General features: G+C 43.8%; 1 protein-coding gene across 1 annotated transcript in view; it reads right to left on the bottom strand.

Annotated features, from left to right (window-relative positions):
* The window catches only part of LOC139534670 (cGMP-specific 3',5'-cyclic phosphodiesterase-like), a 127967-nt gene extending 112165 nt beyond the window's left edge, over positions 1–15802 (bottom strand). Inside the window, exon 1 of the mRNA XM_071333990.1 lies at positions 15208–15802. Within this exon, the coding sequence (XP_071190091.1) occupies positions 15208–15212 (5 nt within the window). The 5' untranslated portion in view covers positions 15213–15802. The remainder of the gene's footprint in view (positions 1–15207) is intronic.
* Between the last annotated feature and the right edge of the window lie 5675 nt (positions 15803–21477).

The raw sequence follows: 21477 nt of genomic DNA, 5'->3' as shown, positions 1-21477 counted from the left end.
CACACTTTTCAAACTCCCTTTTCAGGCATGAAGACTGTTATGGTCCTGATTCTACTTCCCTTATCCTCCAATGACCTCAGAATGAGAGGATATGTTGTTCTACATTGCTCTATTTATTGAGTGTGTGCGTGCGTGCGTGCCCTTGTACGTGCATGTGAGTGCGTGCGCACACTTCTATGTGCATGTGAGTGCATTCAAGTGCGAGTGTGTGCATGTTTGAGGAAAAGTTGCTTGGTGAAAAGTAACACTGGAAAATAATCTAATAGTGGAAACTGTGCATGGCTCAGGGTCATTACACACAGCGCCACACTATTTATTCTTTTTTTATACTAGGCAAGTCAGTTAAGAACAAATTCTTGTTTACAACGACGGCCCACCAAAAGGCAAAAGGCCTCCTGCAGGGACGGAGGCTGGGATTAAAAATAAAATAAAAATATAGGACAAAACACATATCACGACAAGAGAGACAACACAACACTACATAACGAAAGACCTAAGACAATACCATAGCAAGGCAGCAACACATGACAACACAGCGTGGTAGCAACACAACATGTCAACAACATGGTAGCAACACAACATGGCAACAGCACAACATGGTAGCAGCACAAAACATGGTACAAATATTATTGGGCACAGACAATAGCACAAAGTGCAAGAAAGTAGAGACAACAATACATCACGCAAAGCAGCCACAACTGTCAGTAAGAGTGTCCATGGTTGAGTCTTTGAATGAAGAGATTGAGATAAAACTGTCCAGTTTGAGTGTTTGTTGCAGCTCGTTCCAGTCGCTAGCTGCAGCGAACTGAATAGACGAGCGACCCAGGGATGTGTGTGCTTTGGGGACCTTTAACAGGATGTGACTGGCAGAACGGGTGTTGTATGTGGAGGATGAGGGCTGCAGTAGATGTCTCAGATAGGGGGGAGTGAGGCCTAAGAGGGTTTTATAAATTATCATCAACCAGTGGGTCTTGCGAGGGGTTTATAGAGATTACCAGTTTACGGAGGAGTATAAAGTGCAGTGATGTGTCCTATAAGGAGCATTTGTGGCAAATGTGATGGCCGAATGGTAAAGAACATCTAGCTGCTCGATAGCACCCGTACCTGCCGATCTATATATTACGTCTACGTAATCTAGCATGGGTAGGATGGTCATCTGAATCAGAGTTAGTTTGGCAGCTGGGGTGAAAGAGGAGCGATTACGATAGATTACCACAATGCATTGCTCACCAGAAAGGCAACCTATGTCCACAGACTTCGTTGAGACTATATGGTAGTTACCTTACACCCAGATTCTCTTATCTGCAAATCAATCCGGCATCAAATCATACCCTATTCCTTTTATAGTGCACTACTTTTGGCCAGAGTCACATACTAAACAAAGACAAACAGCTCTTTGGACTAACGTAATAGAGCCATACTGTTTGTCTTTCTATGAGGCTGTGGACAAAAGTAGCGCACTATATTGTAGGGAAAGGGGTGTCATTTGAGATTTACCCAAGGCTAGATCAACAGGTTCATTAGGCATAATCCTTTCCTGATCTCTCAGAGGTCTATTTATCTCAAGGCTTTGTTCCAGTCACATGATGTTGTTGTGTTAATAAACAATGAGTTAGCATTCAGAGAAGCTGGGTTGTGTTCATTTGGCACCAAACAGAAGAAAGCGGATTGAAACAAGGAGGGACTATCTGAACTTGTCCAATTAGAAAAGCTTGTTTCATGTTCCGTTTCGAAACATTTTGTGACAGTGTGCACTAATGAATACAACCCAGGTCTCACTCTCTTAAATCAAGCAATCTGAGGCAGCAGTTCTGTGTATACCATCCATGTCACGGTGCTGTGTGTGCAAAGATGATGTCCCATGCGCATCACCATCTTGAAAGGTGTTTACAAACCTGGGGAAATTATTGTACACCAAAGTCCCATGGTACACACACAGAGTGAGGGATGGTGTCATTGCTTATAGACATCATTGATATACTGAACAAAAATATAAACGCAACATGCAACATTTTCAACAATTTAACTGAGTTACAGTTCATATGAGGAAATCAGTAAATTGAAATAAATTCATTAGGCCCTAATTTATGGATTTCACATGACTGGGCAGGCGCACAGACATGGGTGGGACTGGGAGGGCATACGGTTGCAGCAATGAGACAACGTCGTAATTGGGGAAGAAAAAGGGGGTAAAATTAAAACAACAAAAAATACTAAATAAATAACTCCATTCATAATAAATATCACATTAAAATAGTATACCCCGTGGGCTAAAACTAGTTGAATCAACGTAGTTTCCACGTCATTTCAACCAAAAAAATCCATGTGAAGACATTAACTCATCAACGTAAGGGCATTTCGTATTTTTTCACCTGACTTTGAACATAAATCTAATGACATCTGTTGATTTCTAGTTGAATTAAAGTTAGTTGACAACTCAACCAAATGTAAATCTAAACTAGACGTTGAAATGACATCTATGCCCAGTGGGTAGGTACTGCAAATATTTCTATCACATGTTTACAAAACAGAGCTCTATATTTAAGGTAAGCCTACCGTATATCCTAAATTCAAATGAAATATTCCTTACATCTCTCATTTATCTTGAAAATTGTTTCCATTGATATTATCGTTTCAGAATCTAAGATATGAAAAAAAGCGAAAATACATTACACCCTAAATTCTCTTTTAATTATCCATATATCGTAAAGCCGAGGCTCCTTATAAAATATTCCAGGCCCCGGAAATGTGGATTAGACATTTTGGGAGGATCAATAGTTGCTAGGCAACTGGGGGAGAGAGGTGTGGGTTTTGGGAGTCTTTCTTGCCTCATTGCTGGTTCAGGAAAAGCCTCTTCGAAGCGTATCAGCAACTTGATGATTCATTTGTCACCGTTGTCTATTTCTCACAGGGTGTGTTTAGACAGGCAGTCCAATTCCGATTTTTTTCTTCCAGTAATTGGTCTTTTGACCAATCACATCGGATCTTTTCACATCAGATCTTTTTCAGAGCTGATCTGATTGGTCAAAAGAACAATACGTTTTTAAAAAATATCAGAATTGGGCTTCCTGTCTAAACACAGCCATAAAGACACCGTGCTGCAGACGGAGAATGACGGGTATATCTGCAAGTAATTACAGACCTCCAGGGGGAAATCAACAGGGATTGGATGATGAGTTTATAGGAAAGACCTTATGAACACTGTGAAGACTAGGCCTACTACGGTATGACCATGAGACTTCTTAAAGGATATTAAAGGAAAAGACAGACCAACATGAACGTCTGCTTTAGCCTACTCAGTGGGTGGCCATCCTATCGCCTCTAACCACAGAACATCAGCCGTTGTTTTCTGTTCACTTCCCAACAATTATACAGTACATGTTAAACCGATCACCGTCTTTCATCGACACTCAGCAGGTGATCTACAGCGCACGGCCGATGTTCATCCTGGTCTACCTTGTCCTTAACACGCGAGGCCCTACACTAGGGTGAAAGTTACTCTCTAGTCCAGGGATGGGCAACCTTAAGTAGGCCAGCGGGTCATAAAAATCATACAAAATAGGAACTCAGTTGGAGTCTCAACTTACTTTTGAGAGTAGATTAGTTACTCTACAGACTGCCAGTGGGAAGAAACAGACTCCAGATTAGTGTTTCAAAACAAACTATGTCGTTAGACATATTTTAGTGGTCAGTGTGTCTGTTACGTTTGTCCAAGTTTGGGCCTCCCAAGTGTCTCAGTGGTCTAAGGCAGTACTAGCTGTGCCACTAGAAATTCTGGTTTCAAGTCCAGGCTCTGTCTCAGTGGTCTGAGGCACTGCATCGCGGTACTAGCTGTGCCACTAGAAATTCTGGTTTCAAGTCCAGGCTCTGTCTCAGTGGTCTACGGCAGTACTAGCTCTGTCACTAGAGATTGTAGGTTCGAGTCCAGGCTCTGTCTCAGTGGGGCATCGTCCGGGTTAGGGGAGGGTTTGGCCGGCAGGGATGTCCTTGTCCCATCGCGCACTAGTGACTAATGTGGCGGGCTGGGCGCAGTGGGCTTCCTGATACGTTCGCCTGATGTAGTGTGTTTCCTCCGACACATTGGTGTGGCTGGCTTCCGGGTTAAGTGGGCATTGTGTCAATAAGCAGTGCAGCTTGGCTGGGTTGTGTTTCGGAGGATGCACGGCTCTCGACCTTCGCCTCTCTCAAGTCCGTAGGGGAGTTGCAGCAATGAGACAAGACTGTAACTACCAATTGGATACCATGAAAAGGGGTAAAAAAAGAAAAGGTTGTCCAAGTGACCCCTGCAGGGTATCAACACGCTCCCCTGAGGTCTGGGTGTAAGATGGGGAGGTAGGCAGGGTTATGATAGTCAGGGTATCAACACGCTCCCCTGAGGTCTGGGTGTAAGATGGGGAGGGAGGCAGGGTTATGATAGTCAGGGTATCAACACGCTCCCCTGAGGTCTGGGTGTAAGATGGGGAGGGAGGCAGGGTTATGATAGTCAGGGTATCAACACGCTCCCCTGAGGTCTGGGTGTAAGATGGGGAGGTAGGAAGGGTTATGATAGTCAGGGTATCAACACGCTCCCCTGAGGTCTGGGTGTAAGATGGGGAGGGAGGCAGGGTTATGATAGTCAGGGTATCAACATGCTCCCCTGAGGTCTGGGTGTAAGATGGGGAGGGAGGCAGGGTTATGATAGTCAGGGTATCAACATGCTCCCTGAGGTCTGGGTGTAAGATGGGGAGGGAGGCAGGGTTATGATAGTCAGGGTATCAACACGCTCCCCTGAGGTCTGGGTGTAAGATGGGGAGGGAGGCAGGGTTATGATAGTCAGGGTATCAACACGCTCCCTGAGGTCTGGGTGTAAGATGGGGAGGGAGGCAGGGTTATGATAGTCAGGGTATGCAGGCAGCTTCACACACTCTCTACACCAGGGATTTTAGAACCGCAGATTAATTTCCCCCCAAACAAGAAACTAGGTCGGGGTTTAAACTTACTGTTGAGAGTTAGAATAGTACAGGTTATTTCAAAAAGCATAGATCTTTTTTAAGGAACTCAAGTCAGGCCCATCTCTAGAGTAGAGGGAGTTAGAATAGTAGGTTTATACACAAGGTTTATACACAAGATTTATACATTTAGAATTCAAGGCACACTTAACCAGCATGGCTACCACAGCATTCTGCAGTGATACACAATCCCATCTGGTTTGTGCTTAGTGGGACTATCATTTGTTTTTCAACAGGACAACAACCCAACACACCTCCAGGCTGTGTAAGGGCTATTTGACCAAGAAGAAGAGGGATGGAGTGCTGCATCAGATGACCTGGCCTCCACAATCACCCGACCTCAACCCAATTGAGATGTTTTGGGATGAGTTGGACTGCAGAGTGAAGGAAAAGCAGCCAACAAGTGCTCAGAATGTGGGAACTCCTCCAAGACTGTTGGAAAAGCATTCCAGGTGAAGCTGGTTGAGAGAATGCAAAGAGTGTGCAAAGCTGTCATCAAGGCAAAGGGTAGCTGCTTTGAAGAATATCAAATATAAAATATTTTTTCATTTTTTCACACACTTATTTGGTTACTACATGATTCCATATGTGATATTTCCTAGTTTTGACGTCTTCACTATTATTCTGCAATGTAGAAAATATTTAAAATAAAGGAAAACCCTTGAATGAGTAGGTTTGTCCAAACTTTTGACTGGTACCGCATGTAGTTATAATAATTCAGTGTATGTTCCAATCCTCCAGTCCCCTCTACCTAGGTGCTGCCAGACTACACTGGTATCTGGTCATGAGTGTTGAAACAAGACTGATAGCCTGATAACTCCCTGCAGGTGGTTCTGAACTTCAGTTGGTAAAGTAGTTCTGATGAGGCAGCTTTGACAGAGCAGTCGAGCAGTAATCAGTGACCTAATGCTGGTGTGTTTTTACTGAGTCACTAGGGAGAGTTTCATGCACACACAACAACAAGAAAAATGGATTTGCTGAATGGGAAAACAGTTTCTTATTTTGCTATAGGGAGAGAAACAGCCACGTTTTATGACAGAAAGAAAGATCAATATTTATATTCTAACCAAGTGGTGTACATGCATTCTATCAAACAATGCAGTATTATTGTGTGGTTAAGCTGCACCTCTTTAACTTCCTGTAAATCACCCAGCACAATGTGTGAGGCAGAACAACCCATCACCCTCATTCCTCCACACCTCATGTCTCCCCTCCATTCGTTCCTACAAAAGGAGCTCTGGTGCTCTGGGGGCTGGCAGTGGTGGTTGATGGATGTGTGGCATTAGGTGTCAGGCTGGGTGTTCGAGATGAGCAAGGTACTGGGCATCCATCAGCGCCCAGGGGGGTCTGTCTGGGTATAGACGGGCAGCCAGATGCCCGGTGTTCCTGGTTGGTACAGTAGTCCAGCAGGCACAAACACAGACAGAACGGCAGAGAGGGAGAGAGAGAGAGAGAGAGAGAGAGAGAGAGAGAGAGAGAGAGAGAGAGAAAGAGAGAGAGAGAGAGAGAGAGAGAGAGAGAGAGAGAGAGAGAGAGAGAGAGAGAGAGAGAGAGAGAGAGAGAGAGAGAGAGAGAGAGAGAGAGAGAGAGAGAGAGAGAGAGAGAGAGAGACAGAGAGAGAGAGAGGGAGAGAGAGAGAGACAGAGAGAGAGTGAGACAGAGAGCAAGTGAGAGACAGAGAGACAGAGAGAGTGAGAGAGTGAGAGAGAGAGAAGCATGAGTGAGAGTGAGAGAGAGAGAGACAGAGAGAGAGCAACAGAGTGAGAGTGAGACAGAGAGCAAGTGAGAGACAGAGAGACAGAGAGACAGAGAGAGTGAGAGAGTGAGAGAGAGAAGCATGAGCTCTGCTTTGTTTTTTTTGCGCAGGCTGTACACACTTCATCAGTCTCTAAATTAAAATCCATGCCTTTTGCAGCCCTTCTCCCTGAGTGCTGCCTGCTCCGAAGCACCTCTCATCTCACTCACACATCTCTCCATCACGTGGTTGGGTCTTTCTCACAGGCTACAAGTGAAGACAGACACATCGGGGACGCAACTATGGGCGTCCTTATTCAATTCTGAGATGCATATTGAAGATATTGGAAGAACTGTCCACATTTACTTTTCATCAGCCAACAAGATGAGTAGGCCTAACGAACAGCAAAAGCACTAGCCTATGTCAATCTACTATCCCACATAGTACACAAGTTGACCTATTATATTCTGTGGGAGAAATAAATATTCCAAACATAGTCTGGGACAGTTGTGGGATGTGATAGATCCCAGATTAATACAACCACTATGCAATGAGGCTGACGCAACAGATCAGAATGTTAAGCTTAAAATGTTGATAAATGTTGATAAACAAAGGGGCTTTTTTATCTTCCCCAAACTTGAAAGTCACACGTTGCTTATGTATGCCAGTTAGGCTCTACACCCCTTGTAAAGTGGATTAATGTGCTTCATTTTAAGAAGTTATTTGGCTACTTTAGTTGTGATACAAACCTTGTCAAAACATATAGGCCTGTGGGCTAGGCTACATGAGGTGTGCGACTATGATTTGAAAACGTCACACAAAAAAGGCATTGTTTCTTATGCTCGGCATCATTCACCATTGTGATAATATATAATTCACAAGTGATAGGCTAATATTGTCACCCATCAGAATATTCTTGATTTAATCTTGTCTACTAAATAATATATGTGTGACATTAGTTTTGATTTAGAATGGACCATTATCCTTCACCTGTATCAAAACAGGGAATCTCTGCACTTAAATAGCAAATGGAGGACGCTTTTCCTGTGGTTCATTTTCAGCCAGGTAGGCTATACTCCTGTTGTAAATATAAGCAATGTGTCACGATCGTCGTAGTGAGGAGAAGAAGTGGACCAAGGCGCAGCGTGTGAGAAATACATCTTCCTTTTATTTTTTTGACGAAGACGTAACACGAAAAGAAACACTCTTACAAAAAAACTAACAAAACAAACAAACGTGAAGCTATAAACGTTAGTGCACACACAAGCTACAAACGTATAACATAGACAATTACCCACAAACACCTAAAGCCTATGGCTACCTTAAATATGGCTCCCAATCAGAGACAACAATAACCAGCTGTCTCTGATTGAGAACCAAATCAGGCAACCATAGACTTTCCTAAACACCTACACTCAACCATAGACATACCTAGACACATACACTCAACACAAACCCATACACTACAACCAACACCCCCTATACCATATAATCACCCAAAATACACACATACCCCATGTCACACCCTGACCTAACTAAAATAATAAAGAAAACAAATAATACTAAGGCCAGGGCGTGACACAATGTGCTTAATATTAGGAAAGTTGAGAAATAAATATAGTAGGCCTAGCCTATAGTAAGCTGATACTCCTCTTTTTAGTAGAGGCCATAATTCTGTTTTCTAGAACAATTGCATAGCCTAGATTTTCGATTACATTTGCATTGATGTCAGAGTGATTAGAGGGACAATGGAGTGCTGAGTACCAGGCAGTTAACAAGTTTGTTAGGCTACTAAGGACCATCGTTAGCATCAGAGCATGGAGAAGCCTAATTACCGTGACTAAACGGTCACATAGAATTTGACTGCCTTCATGACTCGTGACCGTTGGTGGGGAGATAGTACGGTTACAGCAACAGCTCTACTCCAAAGTAAGCTTTGACAATATGTACATTGTTACGTCATGCCAATAAAGCAAATTGAATGGAATTGAATTGAGAGAGAGAGAGAGAGAGAGAGAGAGAGAGAGAGAGAGAGAGAGAGAGAGAGAGAGAGAGGGGAGGGGGCTAAGCCACCACAGCTGTCCTCCTGTCCACAGATCAGGGGCACCAGCATCCCTCTGAGTGGTTCGGCTCAATCCCCTCTAATAGATATTAATGATACTGCCACAGAGTAAATGAACCCAGGGTTAATATTTGGTTGGATCTAAAGAGAGGCATGTAAACAGAGTTTAGTTAACATTGCTTGGGACTTTAGGGATTTGTCCACTCAATGTCAAGAAAATACAGTGACTTATATGCTATTAGCAACAATAGAAATGTGACCTCTAAGGTTAAAATCAAATAATAACTCTCTGTTTCCAAGAGTAATATTTTACTTGGCTTCAATTGAGGTTGACAGATGACCCATCTTCCCAGTAGCCTCCATCACACTTCCCAGTACAGGACAGGAGATGAAATGAAGCCTGTGACTCAGGAGACAGTGCTGGAGATCATGTCCATATTTAGGTATCAAATATGACATCTTCCTCCTACAGTCTTTTTGTTTACTCTCACCCACTCAGAGAATTCAATTTCAATCCCCGCATAAACGCGGAGCCGTGCGAAAGTGAGACACTCAACCTTGGGAGCGGAAACGTATCCTAGATTTAGTTTTAGTCCAACAAGGCAAGCGTCAGTGACACTGTCATGCTATCGTAGCTCAGACTAGGCCCCATACAGTACATGGTCTTGTCAGTGTAATTGTTTGAGCTATACTGTAGTAGCACTCGATCCTGTTACCCATGAGTCAAATTGGAAGTCGTTTTTTATAACCTGAAAGGTTGGAGTCATATTTTTCATCTTTTCTGGGGCCTCTGTCAAACCTCCTCAGCCCTTCGGTGTGAGGGTGTCAACCTAAGAAGTTGAAGCCCTGCATTGACATAACACAGGACTCTACCACATTTGGCCCCATTAAATCCTACCGTAGATACAGTATATAACCTTCTAAACTAAGCAGGAATGTCATTTTCCACATCTGTTCACTACATCCTCTTCTCTTATTTGGCCATGGCACAACTACTCATCTCGTTTCTAAGTTATTTTTAGAGAGAAAACGGCACTTGGAATAACTTGGCTCCCACTGCACTGCTACCTCCTGAGAGAATATAACTTGGCTCCCACTGCACTGCTACCTCCTGAGACAATATAACTTGGCTCCCACTGCACTGCTACCTCCTGAGACAATATAACTTGTCTCTGTCACTGCACTGCTACCTCCTGAGACAATATAACTTGGCTCTGTCACTGCACTGCTACCTCCTGAGACAATATAACTTGGCTCTGTCACTGCACTGCTACCTCCTGAGACAATATAACTTGGCTCTGTCACTGCACTGCTACCTCCTGAGACAATATAACTTGGCTCCCACTGCACTGCTACCTCCTGAGACAATATAACTTGGCTCTGTCACTGCACTGCTACCTCCTGAGACAATATAACTTGGCTCTGTCACTGCACTGCTACCTCCTGAGACAATATAACTTGGCTCTGTCACTGCACTGCTACCTCCTGAGAGAATATAACTTGTCTCTGTCCCTGCACTGCTACCTCATGAGACAATATAACTTGGGTCTGTCACTGCACTGCTACCTCCTGAGAGAATATAACTTGGCTTTGTCCCTGCACTGCTACCTCCTGAGACAATATAACTTGGCTCTGTCACTGCACTGCTACCTCCTGAGAGAATATAACTTGGCTCTGTCACTGCACTGCTACCTCCTGAGACAATATAACTTGGCTCTGTCACTGCACTGCTACCTCCTGAGACAATATAACTTGGCTCTGTCACTGCACTGCTACCTCCTGAGAGAATATAACTTGGCTCCCACTGCACTGCTACCTCCTGAGACAATATAACTTGGCTCTGTCACTGCACTGATACCTCCTGAGAGAATATAACTTGGCTCTGTCACTGCACTGCTACCTCCTGAGACAATATAACTTGGCTCTGTCACTGCACTGCTACCTCCTGAGAGAATATAACTTGGCTCTGTCACTGCACTGATACCTCCTGAGAGAATATAACTTGGCTCTGTCACTGCACTGCTACCTCCTGAGAGAATATAACTTGGCTCCCACTGCACTGCTACCTCCTGAGACAATATAACTTGGCTCTGTCACTGCACTGATACCTCCTGAGAGAATATAACTTGGCTCTGTCACTGCACTGCTACCTCCTGAGACAATATAACTTGGCTCTGTCACTGCACTGCTACCTCCTGAGAGAATACAACTTGGCTCTGTCACTGCACTGATACCTCCTGAGAGAATATAACTTGGCTCTGTCACTGCACTGCTACCTCCTGAGACAATATAACTTGGCTCTGTCACTGCACTGCTACCTCCTGAGACAATATAACTTGGCTCTGTCCTTGCACTGATACCTCCTGAGACAATATAACTTGGCTCTGTCACTGCACTGCTACCTCCTGAGACAATATAACTTGGCTCTGTCACTGCACTGCTACCTCCTGAGAGAATATAACTTGGCTCTGTCACTGCACTGATACCTCCTGAGAGAATATAACTTGGCTCTGTCACTGCACTGCTACCTCCTGAGACAATATAACTTGGCTCTGTCACTGCACTGCTACCTCCTGAGACAATATAACTTGGCTCTGTCCTTGCACTGATACTTCCGAGGGAATAAGTGACTCATAAAACATAAAAAATGTCTGCCACCACATCACTGAGGTCTCAATCCATTACCAGAGTGTGATGTGTGTGTGTGTGTGTGTGTGTGTGTGTGTGTGTGTGTGTGTGTGTGTGTGTGTGTGTGTGTGTGTGTGTGTGTGTGTGTGTGTGTGTGTGTGTGTGTGTGTGTGTGTGAGACATGAAACTGTCTCTTGAGGGACATACTGTAGATCAGATATGTAACTTCTAACTTGGCCTCCTCATCACCCCCCTTATCCCCCTCCTCATCCTCCTCCTCATCCCCCTCCTCATCCCCCTCCTTATCCCCCTCCTCATCCCCCTCCTTATCCCCCTCCTCATCCCCCTCCTTATCCCCCTCCTCATCCCCCTCTCTGGACGAGTGTCTTTCCCCTGTGATGAGAAGCACATGGCCTGTTGCTTACATATTCCCATTATAAAGTCATAACTTCCAAGCGTGGCTCGCAGGCCTAACCCAAATGAAGCCTGTGACTCAGCCATTAATCAGATGGTTAGACCCCTTTAGCTCTCTTCTCTCACCAGAGAACGCTTTTATAAAGGGCAGCGGCGCACAAGTATGTGTGTATCTAATCAGGGATATGAAAGGTGGGTTGGAGCTGTACATGTAGTTGTAGGTAGCAGTGGCCATCCTGGAAACAGGCCTGTGTTCGTGACAAGTGGTGCTAGCGGGCGAAAAGGAACTGAACGAGCTGAAGTGAATATTTGGAATGGGAAGAGTAGTTATCAACAGTGTTGTCCTTGGTGACGTAATAATGAGCGTTTAAAACCAACATTCTAATGGTAAACTCCAGGGGTGGGAAAAGTACCCATCTGTCATACTTGAGTAAAAGTAAAGATACCTTAATAGAAAATGACTCAAGTATAAGTAAAAGCCACCAGGTAAAATAATATTTGATTAAAAGTCTAAAAGTATTTGCTTTAAAATATACTTAAGTGTCAAAAGTAAATGTAATTGCTAAATATACTTAAGTATCAAAAGTAAAAGTATAAATAATTTCAAATTCCTTATAATAAGCAAACCAGTTGGCAAGATTATGCATGTTATTTTTTTTACGGATAAACAGGGGCACACTCCAACACCCGGACATAATTTACAAACCAAGCACTTGTGTTTAGTGAGTACGCCAGATCAGAGACAGTAGGACCAGGGATGTTCTCTTGATAAGTGCATCAATTGGACCATTTTCCTGTCCTGCTAAGCATTCAAAATGTAACGAGTACTTTTGGGTGTCAGGGAAAATGTAGGGAGTAAAAAGTACATTATTTTCTTTAGGAATGTAGTGAAGTAAAAGTAAAAGTTGTCAAAAATATAAATAGTAAAGTAAAATACACATAACTCCCAAAAATTACTTAAGTAGTACTCTAAAGTATTTTTACTTAAGTACTTTACAACACTGGTTAACTCTGTTAGAACAATTCGATTTTTATTATACTTTTGTCACAAGACACTATTAACTGGCAATTCTGGTTTGTTACCACTAGAGGGCAGAGTGCATGACAGACTGCACTCTGAGGTTACGCTATTTTCTGTATTAAATGTTGACCATTATCTCCTCAATCTGACCAATTGCAGAAGGTTGAATAATTGACCTGAACCACTCAACATTGACCAATAACCTTACTTGAGGACCAGAGCTTTGCACCAACCCTCACAGCCCTGAACTTCTTCACATTGCTCTGATCTGTGCATTCCTCTGGTCAAAAGCACCCCATTGGCTAAGACACTGCTCCAGTAAACACACACCCCATAAATAGATCAGAAGTTATATCAATACACTGTGTCATTAACACACTCAGCCGTTTCATACAATCAAAGAGTTCTCCACACCAATCAAAATACACACAGACATCTGTACTAAAACAACCAGCAAAGGACCCACAAATCAAAATAAATTCCTCCGAGACAAAGATAACAAAAGCAGACTGTTGGGTTTTAATGCAGAATGAGTAGCAGACCAGAACCGACCAGAAAGTGTTGAAGAGGCCATACTGTATATAGTCAGAACAAACAAAGTAGTCCCCACCATCAGGTATTCTACTGTGATGGAAGCCTCTGATATTAGCCTTGCCGACGTCACAGATAAGCCTCCAGGACTGAAGGGATACTCAGCCGATAAAGAGAAAAACACCAAGAATTCTTTCATGAGTCCAGTCTCAGGCAGAACTAGTATCAACATGTGCAGAGGGCCAATGTTGATGTCCTCTGATGAAGCTCGGTGGTGAGTTAGGAACAGAGGGAGAAGCCCCATAGTCTATTCTATAACCTTATAAAATGAGTGACAAATAGAAAAGAGACAGTCGGCAGACAGAAAGAGAGAGAGAGAGAGGACACACATGCTGTCTCCAGAGTTTAAGAAGAAAACTGACCAGCTAGGAAGCTCCAAGACTCCTCCATACAGACTCCAGTCCTCACAGGGTTTGGGCCAATCAGGATAGTCCACTCTTAAAGGTTAGAGGTCAGAGCTGACCAGGGTTTGTCTCTTTTGGCTTAATACAGATGTTTTCCTTTTTTTAGAGAAATCTCCCTCCCAGGGACCGATACAGACTCCCACGACCCCGCTAAGACAGGCTTCACTCTGCAAAACGCCCCGTTCCTGGGAGCCACTGCCGACTTTTACTGTGTTTATTTACATTAGTCGCCATGGGCGCGCACCGGGCGATGTGTAAAAGCGGGCCCGCGCTTATTGCAAATGGTCCTGTGAGCTAAGAGCTGTCAAAGAGGGAGGGAATAGAGACTAGATATATCCAGCAGGGTTACATCAACGCCCGCCACCACCGTCGCTAACTCTCGATAAAGGACAATAAATATAGTCTGGAGGCAACTCGCGGAAAAACAAGCCTGAGTGTTGAAAGGTTTTGGGCTGTGAGTGGATGTAAACCGTAGGGAGGTCAAACCACCCGCTCTGAGACAGTGGACCACTTAAGTTATTTTTCGTCTGCTTGGTTTTTCTTCAGTGTAAAAGTTTCACTCAGAAAGAATTAAGTTGGGAGATTGTTCCATTATGCACCGTCAATTATAGTCCCAGGTCGGATTCGATGCCACACACTTAAATTAATGTAATCTAGATGACACGCACGTGCGCACACACGCACACACACGCACACACACACACACACACACACACACACACACACACACACACACACACACACACACACACACACACACACACACACACACACACACACACACACACACACACACACACACACACACACACACACACACACACACCTAAATGCCAGAGGTGATTTCTGGTTGTGTGTGTGAGTCCCTTGACCCTATAAACTACATCCATAACTCATCAAAGCTGCTGGATGGAGCACTAGTAAACACACACACACACACACACACACACACACACACACACACACACACACACACACACACACACACACACACACACACACACACACACACACACACACACACACACACACACACACACACACACACACACACACACACACACACACACACACACACACACAGAGAGAACACTCACAGCAGTGGAACGGAGTGGTTGGATGCACGGAGACCAGCTGGTATTACATTGTGTCTCTCTCTGTCCTGTCTTCAAACCAGCCAACCATACACAGATCAATAAAAACCTCCACTTCCTCTTCCTTCCACACACACACACACACACACACACACACACACACACACACACACACACACACACACACACACACACACACACACACACACACACACACACACACACACACACACACACACACACACACACTGTCATCGCCGCAGTACTCACCCCATGGTGGAGGAATGTGTTCCTTCTCTTCTGACCACCGAACACTCACTCTGACAGCAGAGACAAGGGGTTCCTTCTCTTCTGACCACCGAACACTCACTCTGACAGCAGAGACAAGGGGTTCCTTCTCTTCTGACCACCGAACACTCACTCTGACAGCAGAGACAAGGCGTTCCTTCTCTTCTGACCACCGAACACTCACTCTGACACCAGAGACAAGGGGTTTCCTCTCTTCCCTTCTCCTCGTCTTTCTTTCTCTCCTCTCCTTTCGTGTTAAACTTTCCCCTCTCTGGCGAGGGCTCCGGGGGTCTGGCTTTCCCCTCTCTGGCGAGGGCTCCGGGGGTCTTGCTTTCCCCTCTCTGGCGAGGGCTCTGGGGGTCTGGCTTTCCACTCTCTGGCGAGGGCTCCGGGGGGACTGGCTTTCCCCTCTCTGGCGAGGGCTCCGGGGGGACTGACTTTCCCCTCTCTGGCGAGGGCTCCGGGGGTACTGGCTTTCCCCTCTCTTGCGAGGGCTCCGGGGGAACTGGCTTTCCCCTCTCTGGCGAGGGCTCTGGGGGGACTGGCTTTCCCCTCTCTGGCAAGGGCTCCGGGGGATTGGACGTTTATTTATATTCTAGATGGGATGGAAAGGATCAAGGGATGTAGAGAGGGTTTCATAATTGCTTCGTTTCTGCCGTGGCGGAGACCTTGCCGGCCCCCACCGCTGCAACCCATTCTCCCACCACTCCACTTCTCTCTCCTGCCTCCCTCCCTCCCTCCCTCGCTCCCTGCCTGCCTCCCTCACTCCCTCGCTCCCTGCCCAGGAAACTGTGCAGGCCTGCAGGGATAGAGAGCTGGACTGGGCTGGGACCTTCTCTCCCGCTATCTCTCTCTTTGTCTCTCTCTAACTCTCTATCTATTTCCTCCTTTTTTCGACGCTCTTTTCCCTCTCTGCTTCTCCCACTCTCTCTCTCCCTCTCTCCCTCTCTCTCTCCCTCTCTCCCTTTACTGTATATCTCTCTATTGCCCAACAACTCTCAGAAGACCTATGCTCGTTGAACATACAGGTCTATTATTAATCGTGTGTGTGTATATATTGACCTGTCAGGTCCTCCACACGTCCCAGTAACTAGTCTCCAGGGTCCAGTCCAGTCCTGGTTGGTACACAGAGGTTCCCTCTCCACTTTTCTCTTCTCCATTCCACACCTCCCAGTAACTAGTCTCTGGAGTTTCAGAAGTTGAAGTCAACTGGGAAGTGGGGAGTGTCTGTGATGAGACATGCTGCATCTTCAACTTTGTGTGTTTGCATGTGTATGGGATGTGTGGAGTAGTTGGATGTAGTCTGAAGGTTTGGCTGTTGCTATTTTATCATTCGTTTACTATGTAACGTCTAGTCTATGAGACCAGGCTGGATATTTTATCATTTGTTTACTATGTAACGTCTAGTCTATGACACCAAGCTGGCTATTGTATCACTCCCATTGCTGAGGCTGTGTGCATGTTTATGTTTGCGTGCACAGGTGCATATGTGCTAGCATGTGTGCGTGCACCCTCATTGGAGCGTGTGTATGTGTGTGTGTCTGTGTGATTCATGTTAGATCCCAGGTGTGTGTCAGCTGCAGTGGCATGAGGATGTGTTGAATTTGTTCCCTCTGGATGAAAGGAGACCCCAACAGACCAGCTGGGTGGTTGTTCCCCATGCTTCAAACGTTACAGGGTTCAAAGAGACATCCCATAATTGCTACGCTAAAAGCTACACTACTTTGCTAGCATCTGATTACTTTGGTTGTGTCATGTAAAAGCCTTTTTTATTTTGTATTCTCTAGTGATGTACAGGTTATCAAAAGGATGACCCAATTTAAAAAATATATATATATTTGACCTGCAGCTATTTTTCCCCACTGTAACATCCCATCATCCCATTTAGCTTCCTTACAGCTTGTGGTAACCTCCCTGTCTGTGTGTGTACAGGCCAATCACAGAAGTCAACTGTACAGAATGTCCAGTTCAGTGTTTAACCAGCATGCTGAGGGCCAGAGGAGAAGAACACCATTCTCCGTGGGGGGATTTTGTCAGCATAGGCAACCCGTTCCAGAACAAACACCGGGGTTTAACCAGAGATATGATTTTTCTTTACTACACATCAATGGATGTGTCTATGAGTCCAGGAATCTCACAATCACAGAAGGCTAATCATAACAATATTCATATGAGTGGTAAGGAGGGGTGCAAGAAGGAAGGCTGACAGTTAGATTATATCATTGTAAGGTATTCATTTAGATCGACTTTGGAGGTCTTCTGATAATGAAGAAGTAACGTGGCATAACAGCTTTGCAATAATAGAGTAACAATATAATGATGTCTTGTATGATGTATTGATTTGTTTATGATGTATTGATTTGTTTATGATGTATTGATTTGTTTATGATGTATTGACTTGTTTATGATGTATTGATTTGTTTATGATGTATTGACTTGTTTATGATGTATTGACTTGTTTATGATGTATTGATTTGTTTATGATGTATTGACTTGTTTATGATGTATTGACTTGTTTATGATGTATTGATTTGTTTATGATGTATTGATTTGTTTATGATGTATTGATTTGTTTATGATGTATTGACTTGTTTATGATGTATTGATTTGTTTATGATTTATTGATTTGTTTATGATGTATTGACTTGTTTATGATGTATTGACTTGTTTATGATGTATTGATTTGTTTATGATGTATTGACTTGTTTATGATGTATTGACTTGTTTATGATGTATTGATTTGTGTATGATGTATTGATTTGTGTATGATGTATTGATTTGTGTATGATGTATTGATTTGTGTATGATGTATTGATTTGTTTATGATGTATTGATTTGTTTATGATGTATTGACTTGTTTATGATGTATTGATTTGTTTATGATGTATTGACTTGTTTATGATGTATTGATTTGTTTATGATGTATTGACTTGTTTATGATGTATTGATTTGTTTATGATGTATTGATTTGTTTATGATGTAGGCTGTTGTTGTTTTGTTGTGATGGAATTGTTTTGATCCTGTTTGGAACCCAGGAAGTGAAGCTGCCACGGGGATAAGAAAGTGTAATGCACAGACACAAGCGCACGCATGCACGGACACACTTAGGCTAATGCAAACAGAGCCATCCAACTCTAGTTCACACACAATAACAGGTCATTGGATTGTGTATCCGAGACAGAGCCAGGCATAACAGGGAGAGCTGATGGAATGGTCATCAATCTTGACTGTAGAAACACGCTGAGAATGTAGGCAGTCACTAAACACATACACACACACACGCACACAAACACTCTGTGTCCTCACCAGACCCCTTCTCCCACAGCACAGAAGAACCCCCATCACCGCTACCATTTTGACCCATTTTGACCCACATGGCTGTATAAGTTGCTGGCATTTTCAGGCCTGAGGCAGGCAACTGTCAACATTTAGAGCCAGAATGGGCAACATTCTCTCTACTGCAGCTGTTGTTGACAATTTTCACAGTTGGCCTAACTGTAGTCTCTAGCTCCTCTCAGTGTGTAGTCGGTTAATAAATTATGGATATATGAACTTCACATATAGTGCTCCATGTGTCAATCAACTGGGTCAATCATCACAATACAGAAGTTCGTTGACAGTTGGTTTGGTGTTGTGACAGTTGGTTAACTGACAGTTGATTTGGTGTTGTGACAGTTGGTTTGGTGTTGTGATAGTTGGTTAACTGACAGTTGATTTGGTGTTGTGACAGTTGGTTTGGTGTTGTGATAGTTGGTTGACTGACAGTTGATTTGGTGTTGTGACAGTTGGTTTGGTGTTGTGACAGTTGGTTAACTGACAGTTGGTTTGGTGTTGTGACAGTTGGTAAACTGACAGCTGGTTTGGTGTTGTGACAGTTGGTTTGGTGTTGTGATAGTTGGTTAACTGACAGTTGATTTGGTGTTGTGACAGTTGGTTAACTGACAGTTGGTTTGGTGTTGTGACAGTTGGTTTGGTGTTGTGATAGTTGGTTAACTGACAGTTGGTTTGGTGTTGTGACAGTTGGTTAACTGACAGTTGGTTTGGTGTTGTGACAGTTGGTTTGGTGTTGTGACAGTTGGTTAACTGACAGTTGGTTTGGTGTTGTGACAGTTGGTTAACTGACAGCTGGTTTGGTGTTGTGACAGTTAGTTTGGTGTTGTGATAGTTGGTTAACTGACAGTTGGTTTGGTGTTGTGACAGTTGGTTTGGTGTTGTGACAGTTGGTTAACTGACAGTTGGTTTGGTGTTGTGACAGTTGGTTAACTGACAGTTGATTTGGTGTTGTGACAGTTGGTTAACTGACAGTTGGTTTGGTGTTGTGACAGTTGGTTAACTGACAGTTGGTTTGGTGTTGTGATAGTTGATTAACTGACAGTTGGTTTGGTGTTGTGACAGTTGGTTAACTGACAGTTGGTTTGGTGTTGTGACAGTTGATTAACTGACAGTTGGTTTGGTGTTGTGACAGTTGATCAACTGACAGTTGGTTTGGTGTTGTGACAGTTGGTTAACTGACAGTTGGTTTGGTGTTGTGACAGTTGATTAACTGACAGTTGGTTTGGTGTTGTGATAGTTGGTTAACTGACAGTTGGTTTGGTGTTGTGACAGTTGGTTTGGTGTTGTGACAGTTGATTAACTGACAGTTGATTTGGTGTTGTGACAGTTGGTTAACTGACAGTTGGTTTGGTGTTGTGATAGTTGGTTAACTGACAGTTGGTTTGGTGTTGTGACAGTTGATTAACTGACAGTTGGTTTGGTGTTGTGACAGTTGATTAACTGACAGTTGATTTGGTGTTGTGACAGTTGGTTAACTGACAGTTGGTTTGGTGTTGTGATAGTTGGTTAACTGACAGTTGGTTTGGTGTTGTGACAGTTGGTTAACTGACAGTTGGTTTGGTGTTGTGATAGTTGGTTAACTGACAGTTGGTTTGGTGATGTGACAGTTGATTAACTGACAGTTGATTTGGTGTTGTGACAGTTGGTTAACTGACAGTTGGTTTGGTGTTGTGACAGTTGATTAACTGACAGTTGATTTGGTGTTGTGACAGTTGATTAACTGACAGTTGATTTGGTGTTGTGACAGTTGGTTAACTGACAGTTGGTTTGGTGTTGTGATAGTTGGTTAACTGACAGTTGGTTTGGTGTTGTGATAGTTGGTTAACTGACAGTTGGTTTGGTGTTGTGACAGTTGGTTTGGTGTTGTGACAGTTGATTAATTAACTGACAGTTGGTTTGGTGTTGTGGAGGTATCACAATTATATCTAAATGGCCCTGAGTTTTTCCTGACCACATTATGTGACTAGGGCTCAGAGAATTCCCTGAGCAAGAAAAAATCCTGGCTGGCACCATACCACAACAAGAGCTTTGTGTGACCTGACCTGACAAGGACGTTGTCCGTCCACCATAAGAACCTGGACCAAAACATGACTTATCACCATGGTGACCGTAATACCCTCTGAAAGATAAGTGAACATTATAACTGAGAGGTGACAGAATGGGCAGTGTGTGTATATGTGTACGTCCACACATTGGTTTCTTTCATCTCCATTCTGATCCACCTCTCCACTTCTTTCTACTCCTTCTCTCATCCCTCCTACAACCTGTTCCTGTAGTGGTTTGATGGAGGAAAAAGAGAAAAACACATCTCCATTTGAATTTATTGGAGGTGAGAAAGTCTAGTTAATCCCAGATCAAATTAGATTGTTTTGTCCCCCATAGACTAATGTCCAGTTCATAGAGGAAGACAGCACATACAGATCTGTTTAGTAGGAACGCCAGTCAGACCTGTTTGCTTCAGTCAAACAGCTTCAAACAGTCTGGTGGACCCTTGCTTTTTCCTCTCTCTCTGGTTTGCCAGTCCCTGTCTGTCTGTCTTTCTTTAATTCTCTCTCTGGCTTTGCACATTTGGCTTTTCTTTCCAGTCCCTGTCCCTCTTTTGTTCTCTCTCTCTGAGGAAATGTGCCTGACAGAACGTCAGTCCTCTAACCAAACAGGATGTTTGTTGATATGGATGATTGACCAGGAAATGATCGACACAGACCAGTGGAACTGGATGTAAGGAGTTAGCCCAAATGGACTCAACTGTTTGTAATCCATGCACAGGCTCTTCATGACGCCAGGGACATTTAACAATTGATCTTGGCTGAGCTCACTGAAGCAAAGTTGTCCTGAAGAGACCTTTACCATTGTGAGGAAAAACATTGGGCTGTGTGTAACAGCTCACTGTCAATCTCTTTTTTCCCCCTCACCTTCTCC

The sequence above is a fragment of the Salvelinus alpinus genome, chromosome 11 (assembly GCF_045679555.1).
Source record: "Salvelinus alpinus chromosome 11, SLU_Salpinus.1, whole genome shotgun sequence".
NCBI lineage: Eukaryota > Metazoa > Chordata > Actinopteri > Salmoniformes > Salmonidae > Salvelinus > Salvelinus alpinus.
This window is presented reverse-complemented; position numbering and strand designations above follow the sequence as displayed.